The sequence below is a fragment of the Aotus nancymaae genome, unplaced genomic scaffold, assembly GCF_030222135.1.
Source record: "Aotus nancymaae isolate 86718 unplaced genomic scaffold, 86718_ANA_hifiasm-v0.15.2.pri h1tg000029l, whole genome shotgun sequence".
NCBI classification, from domain to species: domain Eukaryota; kingdom Metazoa; phylum Chordata; class Mammalia; order Primates; family Aotidae; genus Aotus; species Aotus nancymaae.
Window position 1 is genome coordinate 10,584,649 of NW_026988442.1, and position 17,701 is coordinate 10,602,349.

At 51.3% G+C, this 17,701-nt stretch overlaps 1 protein-coding gene across 1 annotated transcript; it reads right to left on the reverse strand.

Annotated features, from left to right (window-relative positions):
* Nucleotides 1-1,211: 1,211 nt before the first annotated feature.
* Nucleotides 1,212-13,328, reverse strand: FAM110A (family with sequence similarity 110 member A). The gene is made up of 2 exons (XM_012455270.2): nt 13,083-13,328; nt 1,212-3,507 (listed from the first exon to the last, which is right to left on the reverse strand). Exon 2 carries the CDS (start codon nt 3,408-3,410, stop codon nt 2,523-2,525), a length of 888 nt encoding a protein of 295 aa, XP_012310693.2. The 5' UTR covers nt 3,411-3,507; nt 13,083-13,328; the 3' UTR covers nt 1,212-2,522.
* Nucleotides 13,329-17,701: the final 4,373 nt, after the last annotated feature.

The window sequence follows — 17,701 nt, forward strand, 5'->3', positions numbered from 1 at the left end:
ACTTCCAAGAATCCCTCCCTGCTTTCTCCCCAACAGACCCTCCCAATGGATTCATGGAAAGACATTTTCTTTTCAGCTGTCCCCTGGCCCAGCTCCTGGGAACAGTTCTGGTTTTAGGGCAGAAGTCCCTAAGTATCCCTGCTTTACATTCTAACACTATTTACGTGCTGAATTTTTAGTTGCCTGTTTTCTTCTCCAGACTAGGGCAGGGGCCATGTCTGTCATAGCCACTGCTGGGCACCCAGTAGACGCTCAGTAATAAAGTGACCAGAAGAAAAGGCTGCCAAGATGAGGAAGATGAAGAGGTATGTGTCGGAGAACCAGGAATCCAGACTGTGATATGTCTGGCAGGCAAGAATGTGACCCCAGGCTGTCCTGCAGACCTGCTATGTGACAGCTCACAGGTCACTATCCTTCCCTGAGCTCAGCATCTTACCCTGACAATATATCTGGCCCTCAAAAGGCCACCTTGAGGATTCAAGCACTGAACCCTCCTTCAGGAACAAGGTGTCACCCACCAGTTCTGTAAGCTGAACCTCAAATTTCTTCACATGCAAAATGCAGCCAACCCTTCCACTTTCTTGGATTGCTCGGGAGCTGCCAGGTCACAGCAAGAGGCAATGATTAGCCCTGAATTCTAGCAAGGTTGCCCAGGAAGTCTTTGACACTTCAAAGGGCACCACCTCTGCAGAACCTGGCTGGATTCTCTCTCCTGACACCATCATTCCTTTAGCATGGGGACCCTGGAGGCCCAGCTCCTGCATTGTCAGAACTGCTGGGCACCATGGGGATTGTGGGTAAGTCACCACCCTCCTCATGCTTCAGTCTCCCCATCTGTGTCATGAGCTCCAGTCTCATGAGCTGGAACACCATTCTCTTCTAGAACCCAATTCCCCCTACTTTCCCCAAACTGCCCAGGCCCATCCCAGGCCCCTGGGGGCTAGTTGTAGACAGGGAGACTGACAGACAGAGGGACGGACAGACAGCTGGGCTGACCTGGATATCTGTCAACAGCCCAACGGAAATCTCCTCTTTATGCTTAAAATAAAACCTACATCAAACTTGTCACCAGGGCCCCTATTAGAGCTTCCTGTTTCTGAGTGCTGAAGCCAAGGCAGCCTGTGAAAGGAAGTGCCACCCACCCCCTCCCCACTCCCACCATGGGGCACCGGAGAGGCCACCCCCCCACTTTCACCCTTCATAAGCCCAGCCCTAGCCACTCCACCAGCCAAGGTGGGGTCTCCCAGTAGGTAACTGACGTGGAGGGAGACTAGAAGGAGCCGAGGCCTCGAAGCCCAGTGCCAGCCCCTTTGTTCCCCTTTCCCCAGGTATTGGATATAGCATGAAGGGCCCAGAACGCACCAGTGCCCCAACCCAAAGAGGACTGTGCTGCCTAACTCTCCCAATAATGAGGCCCAGAGGGAGACTGGCTTGTCCAGAATCACCAGGCAAGGCCACTCATTTTGTGCTGTCCAGCCCGTTTCTCATCCTCCATGAACTCCCACTTCCCATCCTCACTCTATGGTCTATGTGACCTCAAGTTCAGGGTTTGCCCTCTCTGAGCTTCCTGCCCCTTTGGGAACTGGGCAAAGATTGGGGGAGGATGGAACACTCATGGCTGGGGAGAGTCTATGCAACCCATCAGCCTTTCCCCTGCAGGCTCCCTTCCTGGTGCAAGAGAAAGACCCCATTCCTACTCCCAGCTCTATCCCAACTCACTGGTGGCTGGACCTACTTCTTCCTCAATGAAGCAGGCCTGCCAGCCTTCCAGGAGAGTTATGAGAACCCACCTGGAGGACATGTCTCTGGCCAGGCCGGCCGCTATCGTCACACCCCACCACCATGCCCCTGGGGTAAACAATTACTGTTTTGATGGCCCCACCCCAAGACTTCTCTCACCCCTTCTCTTATGAACACAGAAGAGTCTGAAGGCCCAGCCCTTGAGAGACAAGCATTTGTGTTTATTAACCAAGGGGAGGTAAGTCAAAGCAGTGCAGACTCCTAACCAGCCCCCAACATCGTCTACCCACCTAGGCCAGCCGCCAAGGACTAGGAAGAGCAGTGGATAGGCCCCTCCCCACTGCCACGACCCCAGGGTGAGTTCTGCTGGGTAAGGAAGAGGACGTCAGCAAAGGACAGAGGCCAAGGAAGGAAGGAAGGATACAGAGTCACTGGGGAGACAGGATGGAGGAGACCCCTTGGCCCTCACTCTCAGTGGGGAGGGCAAAGCACCCCAAATGCAGCCCCACAAGAGGAACTAAGCAGGAATACACTCATGTCAAAAACCTTGTATTGGGGTGGAAGGAGGGGTTCTCGGCTGTCCAAAGTCAAGAGCAAAACCCTCCAGGGTCAGTCCTTGCCCAAGAATGCTGGTCCAGCCTCTAAGCCTTTGCCTCCATACCAAGTTCACGCCAGGGTGGAGACTCAGACATGCAGATCCAGAGAATGGATGCAAGAGAGGTCCAGGGGCCACTTGCCTCTGTAAGATCTGTCCTGTGGCGAATTCCAGGTTCAGTGGCAGCCTAGCCTTCAGCTGCGGGGCTCTCCCGTGCCTGCCTTAACCCATACAGCCACTTGATCACGCGGGCATTGCGCTCCACTACCGACACTCCGTAGGGGACGCGCTCCCGGGCCCGCTCCTCAACAGTAACCGAGCTGCGGCGGGAGCAGCCCCCTTCAGAGCTGCCCGGCCCAGCACTGGGCCCAGCCAAGGACACGATGTCCGAGCTGGCCCGTGCTAGGTGGGCCACACCCAACCCTCTTGCCTCCTCCGGGTCTAGGCCGCAGAAGTTAAAAAAGCGCTCAAGGTCAGCAGCTGCCCTAGAAAAGCGCTCGCTTAAGTCCGACTTAGAGCGTTGCAAACCCGGTGGCCGGGCTGGGCTGGAGGCAGCGGCAAGACCTGGTGACGGGCAGGGCTGGGCAGGTGAGGCAGGCAGAGGGCGGACGTCCACTCGACGGACCGCAGAGGTACTGGGCGGCGGTCGTGGAGGGGTGGCTGGGGGAGGCTGGCCGGCTCCCTGTGCCCGTCCAGGAGTGCGGCTGGCCTCAGCAGGAGACACGGGACTATCACACAAGTTGATGAGGCTGCTGAGGATGTCCAGGTCCAGATGGGGCCGTCGGCAGGGGCCAGGCAGGGCTCGGCGGCTGGGCGTGAGCACTGTGCGGCGAGTCTCAGGGCTAAAGAGTGGCTGTTTGGACAGCAGGGGCTGCACAGGTTCCTGGCGGGTGTTGGCCACATGCAGGCTCTTGACGTACTTGGCCTTGTCGGCCTCCAGGCGCTCCACAGCACTCGGCTTCCGGACTCCACCATCTGCCGGCCTCCGTAGCAGGTAGCCGGGGACCTTGGTCCGCAGGCGGCAAGGTAGGGCAGGGGCGGCCGGGGCTCCAGGACTCAGCGTGTCCACAGGCATGGCTGCTGCATATCCCGAGGGCTTTGGTCTGAGGAGATTGGAGAAATGAGGAGGCAGAGATCCAGGCAGAACGGAGGCAGCTGGACGCTGGCAACTGCTGCAGTGAAGGAGAGAAAAAGCAGCTGACCGCGCTCAGACAAAGAGGCTCAGCCACGGCTGAGAGAGGGTAAGACGCCTTCCCAGTTATACGGTAGAGACCACGCCCCTTCTTCATAATAAGCCAATCAGCAGGCACAAGGCAACAGCTGCTGAGCCTGAGGCCCCACCCACACCCCCTCCCTTCAGCTCCGGGGGAACCAGGCCCAGCTGAGGACGAGAGTGGAAAAAGGTGCTAGAGAAGAAAGACCTGGGCAACCTGAGCAGAAAAAACAGCGCAAGGCCACGCGCTAACAGGAGCAAGGGAGGCTCCAGGCTCTGTGCTATGCACCAGTCAACTCAACCTCAGTGTCCTCTCAACAGCCCTTTTTTGGGTGGAGAAACTAAAGCCCAGAGAGGTAACCACCTTGCTTAATAACCCAGCGAGTAGGTGTCTCTGCCTCTTACCACCAAGAAGGAAGGTGCTGGCACAGGGATGTTAGGATTAAATGACCAAGAAGAAGGGCTCCAGCCCCACGCCCCACCTCGACTGCCCACAGGGAGCCTGGTACCACCTCCACCCTTCACCCATCCAGGCAGGAAGCTACCCTGTGCCATCCACCCGCCTGGACATGCCAGGCCCCAGGCGAAGGGCAGAGCTTATAGGGAAGAGCAATGAAAATCTCCACCCCCGCCCCAGTGGAGTCCAGACATCCCTCAGCTTCCAGTATGGAACTGAATGGCCCACGGTGATCCACAAATGGCTGTCACGTGGAAACAGCCCTGAGCTATGCTGCACTGAGAGAAGCTGGGAATGTCCAAAATCACACAGTCCTGCATGGTGGCATCCAGTAGACCCTCAATCTGCCTGCAACCATGGAATGGGCACTCATAGGGAGGAGGGCACACGCCTGGATGCACAAGTGTCTACATGGGCACCCAAGTATCAGGGCCTAATGCCCCAGGCATCAAGCCAACCCTGACCCTGTTTCCAAGTAAAGTCAAGCCCACAGTCCTACCACAGGCCCCTTGGAGATGGGGCAGAAGAAAACCTATATACCAAGTCCTGAATATTCTCATCTGTAAAATGGAGGGGGCAGGTACTTAATCTAGGTGTTCCTTAAGAGGACATGTAGTCCAAACTATCTAGACCTGTGCTGTCCAGTTCAATAGCCACCAGCCGACTAGGGATAAACTAAAGACATCTAGGTACACCCTGCCTGCTGCAGGCATCTGGGTCCAAGGTGGTAGGTGTATTCTAGGAAGCTGGAAATCCAGAAGTACATGAAAACTCTAGATTCTTAACTGTCGGCATATTCAACAATAATGATGACTAAAACATTGCATGTACAGCAAACAAAATATGTCTGCAAACCTATATCTGTCCCCTCCTCCTCCATCTGGCCCCCAGCCACCAGCTGGAGACCTCTGCAGCAGCGTTGAATTGGGAATAGAACCTTGGGTGCTGCTCCCAAGGTAGAAGAGATGGAGTGGATAGGAAAGGAAGGCTCACCCCACCAGGGCCGACCCCCAGGAGACCTCAGGTGGGAAGGGCCTGACAGGAAGGGAGCACAGTAGAGGCAGCCAGACTCTGCCCCACTCCTAGGCTGCCACCTCCCAAACCAGTCCAACCCGTCCGCAGTGGCAGTTCCCTCGCAGGCACCATCCAGGGAAAGAGGGAGGAAGGAGGTCAGACGGGCGGGGCCAGGACAGAAACCCTGTGCACGTACCCGATCGGGCCCCCAGCCCCCTGGCCCGATCTGCTGGCCCTGGAGTCCCCTCTGGAGGGGCCGGGACAGATGCGAGGGCCAACCCAAAGTTTGGCGCTGCGGGCCCGCCGGCTTCCGGCTCACCCACCCGCCTGCTGTGCGCCTTGCGCAAGCAGCTACACCGCTTTACAGACTCGGTTACCTTATCCGTGAAATGAAGTTAAAAATAGACCTTCCGGAGCCTCCAGGTCACGATAAGGATGGAGAGATCAAACAGGTCGAGGGCTTTCCTGGCAAAAAGGCGGCACTACCAACCAGGCTCCTGGTCTTTATAAAGACTTTGACGACCCAAGTCCACAGACCACTCCCACGCAGGGGTCTCTAAGTAAGCCCCACGAGGGTGTGTCCCAGCCCGCACCGCGGACAAAGCAGGCCCAAGACAGAGGCTGATCAGTGAGCTGACCTCAACAGCCCCATGTCAGGAGTGGGCAAACGGAGGTGCAGCGGCTCTTGCCAGGTGAAGCCAGGGTCCCAGTCCCCAAGCGGGACTCAATGTCCCCTCTGGGGCCTCCTCTCATCGCCCAATGCCCCAGCACGGATTCAAATGCATCCCATGAATGCCCCAACCGCCAGCCCTTCTGGTTTGCATCCCCGAGGCACGCATCCCCAACTCGCCCCCTCCTCACCCACTCCCCGGCGTCAGCCTCGGGAGGCCGCGGAGCAAGGTGGGGGGGAACTCAGTGCCAGGCACTAGCTTTTGCTCTCCCTCAATTCGGGGCAAGCTTGAGGACTCCTGCTGGCGGAGGATGGGGGATGGCTAGCGGGGCGCTGTGTGACCCTCGCCACTCGCCGCCCCTGAGTACGAGTTGGCCTGGTTCTCAAATGAGGGAGAGGGCGGAACGATCCGCGCGGTCCTCTTGAAGCCGAAAGGTGGATTCCTGCCCGGTTCCCGCTGTCCCGGGGAGGGAGGGCCGCCCACTACCCCGGCTGGGCGCCCCCCACCCCGATCCGCACGTACCTTGCTGCGCCCGCGCGGCTGGCCTGCGCTCCTCCAGCCCAGCTCACCTGGGGCTCCGGCAACCTGAGTTTGCGCAACTTCCGGCGGCTGCGGGCAAGTGAACCCGCCGGCCCAGGTATTACCCGAAAGGAGGAAGAAAAGCCAGGCAGGGGCCGGAACCTGAGCCCCGGCCGCTGGCAGCTGGCCTGGCTCAGGAACCAGGTCCGATCCGCTCCAGGACTACCCAGGAAAGCTCTTCCGGGAGCCGAGACCCGCCTACCGCACACCTGGCGCGCGGAGTCCCCGTGGCCCTGGCAGGCAAGCGCACCCATCTTAGAGATGGACAAACTGAGTCCCCCTCCCTGACTCAGAACGACCGCCAGGTGCTGTTCACTGTGCTAGGCACAGGAAAGTGCTTTTCTTGGTATCGGGTAATCCATTTTAATCTTCCCAACAATCACTATCAGGTGAGTTCAACTGTTACCCATTTGACTAATGGTAAACTGAGTCTGGGAGAGGCTGAGTCACTAGCCCAAAATCACTCAGGGTAGTCCAGCCTGGGCACTTTCCCTCAGACCAAGCCTTAACGCCACCACTTCCTAGCTGTGTGTCCCTGACCACGTTTCGGGACCTCCCTGGCGCTCCATTCTGTCACGTGTAGAGTCGGTCCCTCTGGAACAGGCTGAGCCTGAAAGTGCCTTAGAAGCCTTGTGAAAGCAGTTCACATCCGTAACAACAGCCGTAATAGTAGCAACAATAACTAGAATTTTTGAGTGCCAGGCACTATACTCATTTAAACCCCCCGAGTCTCCTCATTTAATCCCATGAGACTGCAGCCCTGCAGGAAGGAATTCCCAGGAGGGAGGTGAGGAGGTGACTGTCACCTCTTCCATCCCAAGCCCTATAATTCACTTCTGGTAGGCGCATTTGATAGGCCATTTTCCACGGGAATCCTGAGACCCAGAGAAGGAGGGGTCCCCCAGGCCTCAGCCTCAGCCCTCTGCGCTGCACAGGCTGAAGAGGCTCCTGTTCCCTGTCTGTGCCTGTGGGAGCTGGGCCAGGACTAGGGTGTAGGGCATGAGGAGGCCAGCAGTGATTCACATCAGCTTTCCTTTCCCTGGACACTGCAGCCTCCTCCAGTCCCCGACTTTACAGGGGAGTGGGCAACAAGTCCATCATCCCCCAAATGGCCTGCAGGGCCCTGCCTGGCCCTCCACTGAGGCAGAAATGGGGGATGGGGAGGGAAGACTCCTTCAGGCACTAATAGTAGTAACAGCAAAACAACAATAATGATTTTCATAATAATAATAAAAAAAAGCAAATCTCATCTGAGCCCTCTCTTTGTACCAGACGCTGTTCTAAGCACTTTACAAAATGTTAACTCATTTAATCCTCACACCAACCCTGTGAGGTGGCTACCGTTATTATGCTCATTTTCGGATGAGAAAACTGAGGCTCCAAGAGGTAAGGCCACTTGCTCAAAATTACACAGCTGATAAATGGTAGAACCAGGATTGGAACCCAGGCTCATCTCTGGGGAGGGGAGGTGGAAGAGACAGTATTTTCAGTGTTGGGCTTTGGCCCCTCACCAGATGTGCCCTCCAAGAAATTCCCAAATAATCTACTGCCTCCTCAGCTGGACCCCAGAGGAAGAACCCACCTTAGGAAGCACTCCCTGGTTATGGTTCTGAGTCTTGGTTTCCCCTGCTGTAAAATGGGGGCAATCATGGCAATGTTCTCCCAGCAGAAGTAAGATCTCATTACTGCCAGGTTTAAACCCTCCTGCAGCTCCCTTACAATAAAATCCAAGCTCCCCACTTGGCCCTCAGGCCTTCCAGGACTTAGTCCTTATCCAAATCTCCCATCTTATCTCCAGCCTCCTGAGTAATTGGGACTGTAGGTCCTTTACCACACCCATCCATAACAACAGTTTGTCTTAATCTTAGTGATCAGCCAATTCCTTAGTTAAGGCAGTATCTGCCAAATTTCTCCACTGTGCAGTTATTATTTTTCCTTTATAATTAACAAATACTTTGTGAGAAGAAAAAAGGGTCCCTAAGCACCAAGCCTCCTCCCCAAACTCTGATGCTGTTCCTGACCTTTCCAGACCTGTCCTACTCTTCCTCCCACTTCAGGTCACCTCCATTCATGCTGGGCTCTGACCACTTCTTCCCAAGACCTGTTCTTCCTCCAAAGCCACCATATCCAAACCTCTGCACACACTGGTTGTGCTGCCTGCAGTGGCCTTTGCCACTGCATCCCCCTGGCCATATCTGTAAGGTACAGCATGGACTCCAGAACCCATTCAAATCCCAGCTCCACCATGATTAACTATGAGACCTTGGGTAAGATACTCAACTTCTCCATATCTCAGTTTCCCCAACTGTAATTGGGAGGACTCACAAGAGTGCCTCCCTCTCTGCATGAGGCCCATGAATGACAAATGCCACCAAAGTGTGGGCTATAATAACTATTCAACCAAACAGATCATCCAGTGCCCAGCTCCTGAGGGAGGCCTTCATCAGCCCAGAATGCTGACCCACTATTCTCAGAGGTTACAAATCTAACAGAAGCACAGGTAATGGTTAAGAATGCAGTCACTTGAATAGAGATTTCTCCAAAGATATACAAATGGCCAATAAGCACAAGAAAAAATGCTCAGCACCATTAATCATTAGGGAAATGTAAATTAAAACCACAATGAGATACCACATCACACCCCTGAAGATGGCCATTACCAAAAAAAATACAAACAGAAAATAACAAGTGTTGGTGTGGATGTTGAGAAATTGGCACTTTGTGCACTGCTGATGGACACATAAAATGGTGCAGTCACTGTGAAAAGCAGTAAAGTTGTTCCTCAAAAAATTAAACAGAATTGGGCTGGGCATGGTGGCTCACACCTGTAATCCCAACACTTGGGGAGGCCAAGGTGGGCAGATCATGAGGTCAGGAGTTCGAGACCAGCCTGACCAATACGGTGAAACCCCATCTCTACTAAAAATACAAAAATTAGTTGGGCATGTTGGCATGCATCTGTAGTCCCAGCTACTGGGGAGGCTTAGGCCGGAGAATCACTTGAACCCGGTAGGCAGAGGTTGCAGTGAGCCAAGATCGTGCCACTGCACTCCAGCCTGGGAGCGAAATTCTATCTCAAAAAATAATAATAATAATTAAATTTTTTAAAAAAACTAAAGAGAATTACCATAGGATCACCCAGCAATTCCACTTCTGAGTGTATACCCAAAACAATTAAAAACAGGAACTGAAACAACCATGCTCAAAGCAGCATTAATCACAATAGCCGAAAGCAATCCAAGTGTCTGTCAAGGAATGAATGGATAAACAAATGTAGCACATACATAGAATATCAGAATATTATTCAGCCTTAAAAAGGAAATTCTAACACATATGACAATGTGGGTGAAGCTTAAAGATATTACGCTAAGTGAAATAAACCAGACACAACAAGGCAAATGCTGTATGATTCCATTTATAATACCTAGAGGTACCTAAAGTAGTCAAATTTACTCAAATAGAAAGTAGAATGGTGACTGCCAGGCACTGGGGGGTGTGGCAATGGGGAACTGTTTATTGGGTATGAAGTTTCAGTTTGGGAAGATGAAAACATTCTGAAGACGGATGGTGGTGATGGTTGTACAACAGTGTGAATGTACTTAATGCCACTCAACTGTATACTTAAAAGTGGTTACAATGGTAAATTTTATTTTATATACATTTTACTACACTCACTCCACGCCCCCCCCATCAAAAAAAAGCAATGTAAAATTTAGAGCCAGACTCCCTGGGTTCAAATTCCACCTCTAGGTGATCTTAGGCAAATTATTAAACCTCTTGCGCTCAGTTTCCCCTCTGCAAGATGGAAATAAGAACAGCAGTAACTACCTTATGTCACAGAGTTGAGGGAATTAAATTAGTTCATACTTGTAAAGTACTAAGAACACGGTAAGTGCTCAAGAGGTGTCAGTGATTTTTATTCTTTGATGAGGGGGTGGGAGGTGTGGTTTCCAATGGTTATAATTTTCGTGACATTCTACACCCAATCCACCCCCTTCCTTCCACCTGCTTCTTTCTTTCCCTGCAGCAGAAGCCTGGCCTAGATTTGTGGAGGCCCTTGCCTGCCCCAGAGGAGATCAGGAAGGCTCCAGGCAGTGGCAAGGGGCCAGCCAGCAGGGCAGCCCAGCTCAATTTCAGCCCAGCTGTCCAGGTCAGAGACACCCAGCTAGGCCACCTCCAGAGCCACAGCAGGCCCTGAGCTATTTCTGGAGGCCTCCCAGATGCTGGTGCCCTGGCCTGCCCAGGAGTCAGCCTTGCTCAGGGTGGCCTTGCACAAACTTTAGGAAGGGAGAAGGGAGTAGGCTGTGGAATGGGTGTGGATGTGGACATCTAGGCCCACTGATATGCTCACCTCTACCAAATTGATCTTCTAGGCGTAGGTCTGCACTTGAGATTGCAAAATGGAGACAAAGGATTTTGCAGTGGGGGCAGAGTGAGAGAGAGAACACATGCAAGGTCTTGGGGAAGGACCTGGCATGCAGGATGACAAAGGTGAGGGGGAGGCAGAGACACAGCCAAGCCCACTTCCTATCCTAGATTGCCCTCTGCCCAGGCCGGAGCGCACCATCATGACTTCTTATCTCAACCCAGAGAGTGAAGAAACTCACTCAATGTCACAGAGCAAGTCAGGGACAGAGCAGTGGTCTCATGATTTATAAATATGTCTATATATAAATCTGCATATATAATTTTTTTTTTTTTTTTTTTGGAGACAGAGCTTTCTTCTTGTCACCCAGGCTGGAATGAAATGGCATGATCTCAGCTCACGGCAACCTCCGCCTCCCAGGTTCAAGCGATTCTCCTGCCTCAGCCTCCCAAGTAGTTGGGATTACAGGCTCACGCCACCACAGCTGACCAGCATTTGTATTTTTTAGTAAAGACGAGATTTCACCACGTTGGCCAGGCTGATCTCGAACTCCTGACCTCAGCTGATCCACCTGCCTCAGCCTCCCAAAGTGCTGAAATTACAGGTGTGAGCCACCACACCCTACCTTAATTTTAAAAATTTTAAACCAGGTGATACATGCACACAACTCAAAATTCAAAAACGATAAAGACAATGAAGTCAATAAAAAAAGAACTCTTCCCACCCTGTCCCCAGTTCTCCTCCCTGCAGGTACCACTGTGACCAGACAGTTGCTTATCCTTCCTGGGAGACTTTAGGCAGATGCAGGCAAGTATGAATATATATTGTCTCCATTTTTACACATATGGCATCATGATGCTGTGTGTACTGTTTTCATCTTGTTCTTTTTGCTCAATAATGTATTTTGTTATTGGAGCCACATCAGTACATAAAGAACAGCCATGTCCTTTTTTCCCAGCTACACAGTATAATTTCCCATCATCCCCTACTGGTGGCACTTAGCATGTGCCTCGTTTCTGCCTACAAACCACATTGCAGCATCACTGCATCTACAGAATTTTGCCTAGAAGTGGGACAGCTGGGTCTAGGGGATGCATTTGTAATTGTGACAGAGATGGGAGGACAGCACTCCGTGAGGGCTGTGTAAGTTAACCTCGGGCCTGCACAACATACAAATGGTCCATAAATGTTAGCTTCAGTTATGTTGATTACTGAGGTTTTGGGCATCCCTAAATTTTACACTGGTGGTGAGGACCTCAATTGCCTCAGCCCCTGCCTTGCATCACATTCTAGTGGAAGATGATAAATGTGCTAATAAGTAAAATATATAGGACATAAGGTGGAGTAAATGCTACTGAGAAAAATAAAACATGCAAGAAGAGCAGGGCTTATGAAGTCAATAAATAATATTTGTTGAAAGTATAAAGGAAAGTCTTGTTTTCTCTCTGAGTCCTCTGAGCTCCTGTCCCCAAAGCCAGGAGGAGGCTCCAGAGGAGATAGGATAAGTAACTCCCTTGTGAAGAGATTCAAGACTCTCAAAACGTATGATTCTGGGTGTCAAGGATTCTAAGATTGAAGCCAGAGGGACTAGGAGCCAACTACTGCATTGTCTGACTGTGATTTCGACGAGGGGCATAACTTCTTAAAACCTCAGTTTCCCCACCTACAAAAGGAGATTGACAACAGCCTAGGGGGCGGGGTGTCCCCAGGAGACAGAGCAGGGACTGGCCTAGGTCAGATGCTCCACCTAGGAGGATCCAGCCCCACCCCAAATTCCAAAGTCTCTGGTGACTAGTGGCTTTGGTTTAGGGACTGGCTCTATTCCCTTCCCCAAAATGGGGCAGATTCCCAAGAGGCCAACAGTAACTCTGGGGGCCAGAGAATCTGCTGCCCCTACATCCAGCCCAGAAATGTCAGTCCGTCCGATCCCCAAAGAGTGGTCCTCTGAGAGGGGCAGCTCTGGAATTCAGAGCCCCGTAGGCAGAAGGTCGCCAAATAAGCCGAGTCCAACCCCTGACCGAATTCAGAGCCCCGTAGGTAGAAGGGCGCCAAATGAGCCGAGTCCAGCTGCGGAAAAGGAAACACAGACTCCCAAAAGGGGTATCCCGAGGATACCGCGGGGCGGGAGGATAGGTGATCCAGCCAGGGTCCATAGGCCGTGTCCCTGCCGATAAAACGCTGGGAAAGTGACTACCGGTTGCCCGTCTGGGCCTCTCAAGGCAAATCCAAATGTGACTAGACTGGGGGCTGCGAGGTGGGGCGGAAAGACTTGAACCGGATTCTCTGCCAGAGCTCGCCAGGCCGGGACACTTGCCTCCCTGAGCCTCAGAGTCCTCATCTGTGAAATGACACGCAGGTACGACGCGGAGAAAACGCAGAGAGCAGGCGCTCGGGGAACGGAGCACCCCCAGACCCGGGGTCGCACCCGGAACCACCCCCGCCCTCACCTGGAGCCCGCGCTAGGCGTGTCCCGGCTCCTCCAGCGCAGACTTTGGAGAGGCTGACAGCTCGGACCCCCGGCCGGGAATGGCCGCTCCCAACGACGCCCAGGAGGCCCTAGCCCCGCGTGGGGACCCTTGGGGTCCTCTTCAGAGCTGCCCTCCTCAGCCGAGCTGAGCGAGTGGCCCTGACTGTCAAAGGACCCCACCGGAGGGGAAGTCTCTGGTGCGCCGAGGAAGGGGAAGTGAGCACGCCACCCCCCTTCACACCAGAATGGTTCGCCCCGGACTTCCTGATTGGTTCCTCGCTTCCGTTCGAACGCCGCGCCGCGGGTGTTGCCAGGCGACCTCTTAGCTTCAGCCGCCCGAAGGAGTTGCGCAGCTCAGAAGCCCCGCCCCCTCCTCCCAGCTGGCCCCACCTTCTTCCCTCAGCCGTTTCAGCCTCCGCACCTGGTTCTTTCACTTCCTCCTCCCTCCCGCTTCCAGCTGGGACTCTCTATAGGTCCCCAGCTGGAAGAGCTCCAGTTAGAGGACCCTGGCTGGATCCTGGTCCTGACTTTGACGCTAACTCCCTGTGTGACCCCGGGCAAGCCCCTTCCTTTCTCTGTTCTCCTAACTGCGTGACGAGGGAGTTAATTTTAAAATGTGCACACCCAGCAGCCCAAAATTTACAAAGGAAATGACCAAAGATATGAGCAAAGATTAATATTGCTCAGCTTTATTCATCGCAGCAAAATAATGGAAGCAACTTCAATGCCTGTTGAAAGGAGTTGGTTACATTAAGTACATCTGTGGAAGAGTTAACTTAATTGAGTTTTTTCCATGCCAGGTAGCTTTACAGAACAACCTTGTCAAGGCTCATGACATAATCCTCTAAAAGTAATTTTAATTATTAACACTTTTTTTTTGAGATGGAGTCTCACTGTCACCCAGGCTGGAGTGCAGTGGCGCGATCTCAGCTCACGGCAGCCTCAACCTCCTGGGGTCGAGCAATCTTTCCACCTCAGCCTCCCAAGTATCTGGGACTACAGGTGTGCGCCACCACACCCAGTATTTTCTGGATTTTTTGTAGAGACAGGGTTTTGCCATGTTGCCCAGACTGGTTTCACACTCCTGAGTTCAAGCAATCCTCCCAACTCAGCCTCCCAAAGTACTAGGATTACAGCCGTGAGCCACAGCACCTAGGCTAATTATTCCCACTTTCTGATGAAGAATATTAAGCAGCCATTAAAAGTGAAGTAGCCACCGGGAGCAGTGGCTCACGTCTGTAATCCCAGCACTTTGGGAGGCCAAGGCGATCAGATCACCTGAGGTCAGGAGTTCAAGACCAGCCTGGCCAACATGGTGAACCCTTATCTCTACTAAAAATACGAAAATTAGCCAGGTTTAGTGGTGCATGCCTATAATCCCAGCTACTCAGGAGGCTGAGGCAGGAAGAATCAATTGAACCTGGGATGTGGAGGATGCAGTGAGCCGAGGTCACGCCACTGCACCCCAGCCTGGGCAACAGAGCAAGACATCATCTCAAAAAAATAAAAATAAAAATAAATGTGAATTAGCTAAACGATGTTTAAAGATGGGTGAAATGCTAGGTATTAGATAGTTATTTATTTGTGTTTTTTAGAGACAGAGTCTAGCTATATTGCCCCCAGTGTGGAGTGCAGTGGCACAATCACAGCTCACTGTATCCTAGGTTGAAGCAATCCTCCCACCTCACCCTCCAGAGTAACTAAGACTACAGGCCCGCATCACCATGTCAAGCAACGGGTCTCACTATGTTGCCCCCGGCCAGTCTAGAACTCCTAGCCTCAAGTGATCCTCCCACTTTGGCCTCCTGAGTTGCTGGGATTACAGGCAAGAGCTAATGCACCCCTCCCAAATTTTTCAAAGTACAATATGCTTCAAAACACCATGTACAGCATAAATATGTATTAAATACATATGTATATGTGTATAATCTATAATAATAGCAGTTAAATTCTTCCTTGTGTTTTTGTGAATTTTCCAAATTTCCAACACTTGAACATATCAAAAAAGTATATTTTTAGGGGGATTAGAATGAATTAACTCTAAGGGCCTTTGATGTGAGGAAAATTTATAGCAGTCAATCTGAATTGCTCAATTTGGAACCAGCGTCTATGTTTTATTCCAGCTGATATCTTTCTTTTTTTATTTTTATTTTTTTTTTTTATTGCATTTTAAGTTTTGGGGTACATGTGAAGAACATGCAAGATTGTTGCATAGGTACACACATGGCAGTGTGATTTACTGCCTTCCTCTCCATCACCTATATCTGGCATTTCTCCCCATGCTATCTCTCCCCAACTCCCCACCCGCGCTGTCCCTCCCCTATTTCCCCCCGACATAGCCCAGTGTGTGATGCTCCCCTCCCTGTGTCCATGTGTTACACGAACTCATCGTTTTTGATGGCTGCATAATATTCCATGGTGTATATGTGCCACATTTTCCCTGTCTTTGATTCTTTGATTTGATTGCCAATAATTGAGAACTTACTGTGTAAACCCCTGGGTGGGCAGGGGAGGGAGCTAATAATATATCAATAGCTAATAATAATTGTGCACTCTAGCAGGGACACCAGCCAAATCAGAGCCCACCACTGTCATAAACAGGGAGTCTGCTGTATCTGTGAGGACCAGCTAAATATCAAACCTGGCTCTGTGCCCTCTGCTGCATTGTGTTCAAGGCTTTGTACACATCATCTCATTTGACTTCATGACTATCTAAGGCGAGAGATCCTGCTATTATTCCCATTAATTAGATGAGAAAACTAAGGTCTGTCTGGATCTAGAGTGAATTCTCTGAACCACTCTATTATATTCTCTTCTGAACATTCAAGAACTGTTTGGAGTAACCCTGAGGAAAGGCAAGGGGGAATCCTGTGATCCTGTAAGACACAAGAGAAAATTGAAGCCACCTGCAGGGTGGCTTCAGGCTTTGTATTTCCTGATGCTTATACAGCCTAGGGAGCCGTTGTTTTGTTTTGGTTTTTGTTTTTTGGTTTTTTTTGAGACAGAGTTTCACTGTTACCGCCCAGGCTGGAGTGCAATCGCTCAATCTCAGCTCCTTGCAACCTTCGTCTCCCGGGTTCAAGTGATTCTCCTGTCCCAGCCTCCCGAGTAGCTTGGATTACAGGTGCCCTTCACCACGCCCAGCTAATTTTTTGTATTTTTAGTAGAGACATTCACTATGTTGGCCAGGCTGGTCTCGAACTCCTCACCTCAGGTGATCCGACCACCTCAGACTCCCAAAGTGCTGGAATTACAAACATGAGTCACAGCACCTGGCCTTAGGGAGACTTCTTTAAGAAAAAATTACAAATATGAAATTAAGTAATAAAGTGAATATTTGGTTAGAGAGATACAAGAAACCACAATACGGTGACTCATGCCTAGGATCCCACTACTTTGGGAGGTCGAGGTGGAAGGATTGCTTGAACCCAGGGACTTCAAACTAACCTGGGCAACAACGTGAGACCCCAGCTCCATAAAAAATTTGAAAAAGAAATTAGCTGGCCAGGCACAGTGGCTCATACCTGTTATCCTAGCACTTTGGGAGGCTGAGGCAGGTGGATCAACTGAGCTCAGGAGTTTGAGACCAACCTGGACAACGTGACAAAATCCCATCTCTACTAAAAATACACAAAATTAGCTGGACGTAGGTAGTCGGTGCCTCTAATCCCAGGAGAGTCACTTGAATCTGGGAGGCAGAGGTTGCAGTGAGTCAAGATTGTGCCACTGCACTCCAGGCTGGGCAACAGAGTGAGACAAGAAAGGAAGAAAGAGAGAGAGAGAGAGAGAAGGAAGGAAGGAAGGAAAGAAAGAAAAAGTAAGAAAGAAAAGAGAAAGAAGGGAGGAAAGAAGGAAGGAAGGAAGGAACGAAGGGAGGGAGGGAGGAAGGAAATAAATTAGCCAGGCATGGTGGCATGTGCCTATAGTCCCGGCTACTCAGGAGGCTGAGAAGGGAGGATCGCTTGAGACCAGTAGGTTGAGTCTGCAGTGAGCCATGATCGCACCACTGCATTCCAGCCTAGGTGACAGAGCAAGACCCTGTCTCAAAAAAAAAGACAAACTCCACAAACATTGCACAACCCAGAAAAATAACACTCATTTTATTAATTACCTGTTTCACAAACATCTGTAATACTTTCCATAAACTAGCTTCTGGCTCCATGTTTGCATTCAAACCTCTCCTCACATTCTTGTGGAACTGAGCGCTGTAGGACCATTCATGTATCTCAGGATATAACCTCTTTTCCTGCATCTTTATGTCACAACAAATTAAGTCAGCTTAGTATGCGCAATATGGGTATTCCTGGAAGCCATTTCTATGCCAGGTCAGTTAGTAATCATTTTTCACAGAAGTGACTGGAAATATAAATAGATCTCACTAAACCCAAAGTAAATGTTAAGGTCCTTTTAGCAAGATGCCCAAACTGCTCGCACCAACCCCAACATCATCTGATGTGAAGGGAAGTTGGAGTAAAAGCAGATAGTGGTTTTCAGAGAGTGAGGTCATGATGTCTTACTTTGGCAGATTTTACAGAAGCACATGGCCCTGTGAACACATCACTCGGGTGCTTCCCAGACCTCAACTTCCCTGTTATTAAC

What these genes read in the sequence shown, in the direction of transcription:
- FAM110A (XM_012455270.2), bottom strand. Translation starts at nt 3,410, where the DNA reads ATGCCTGTGGACACGCTGAGTCCTGGAGCCCCGGCCGCCCCTGCCCTA.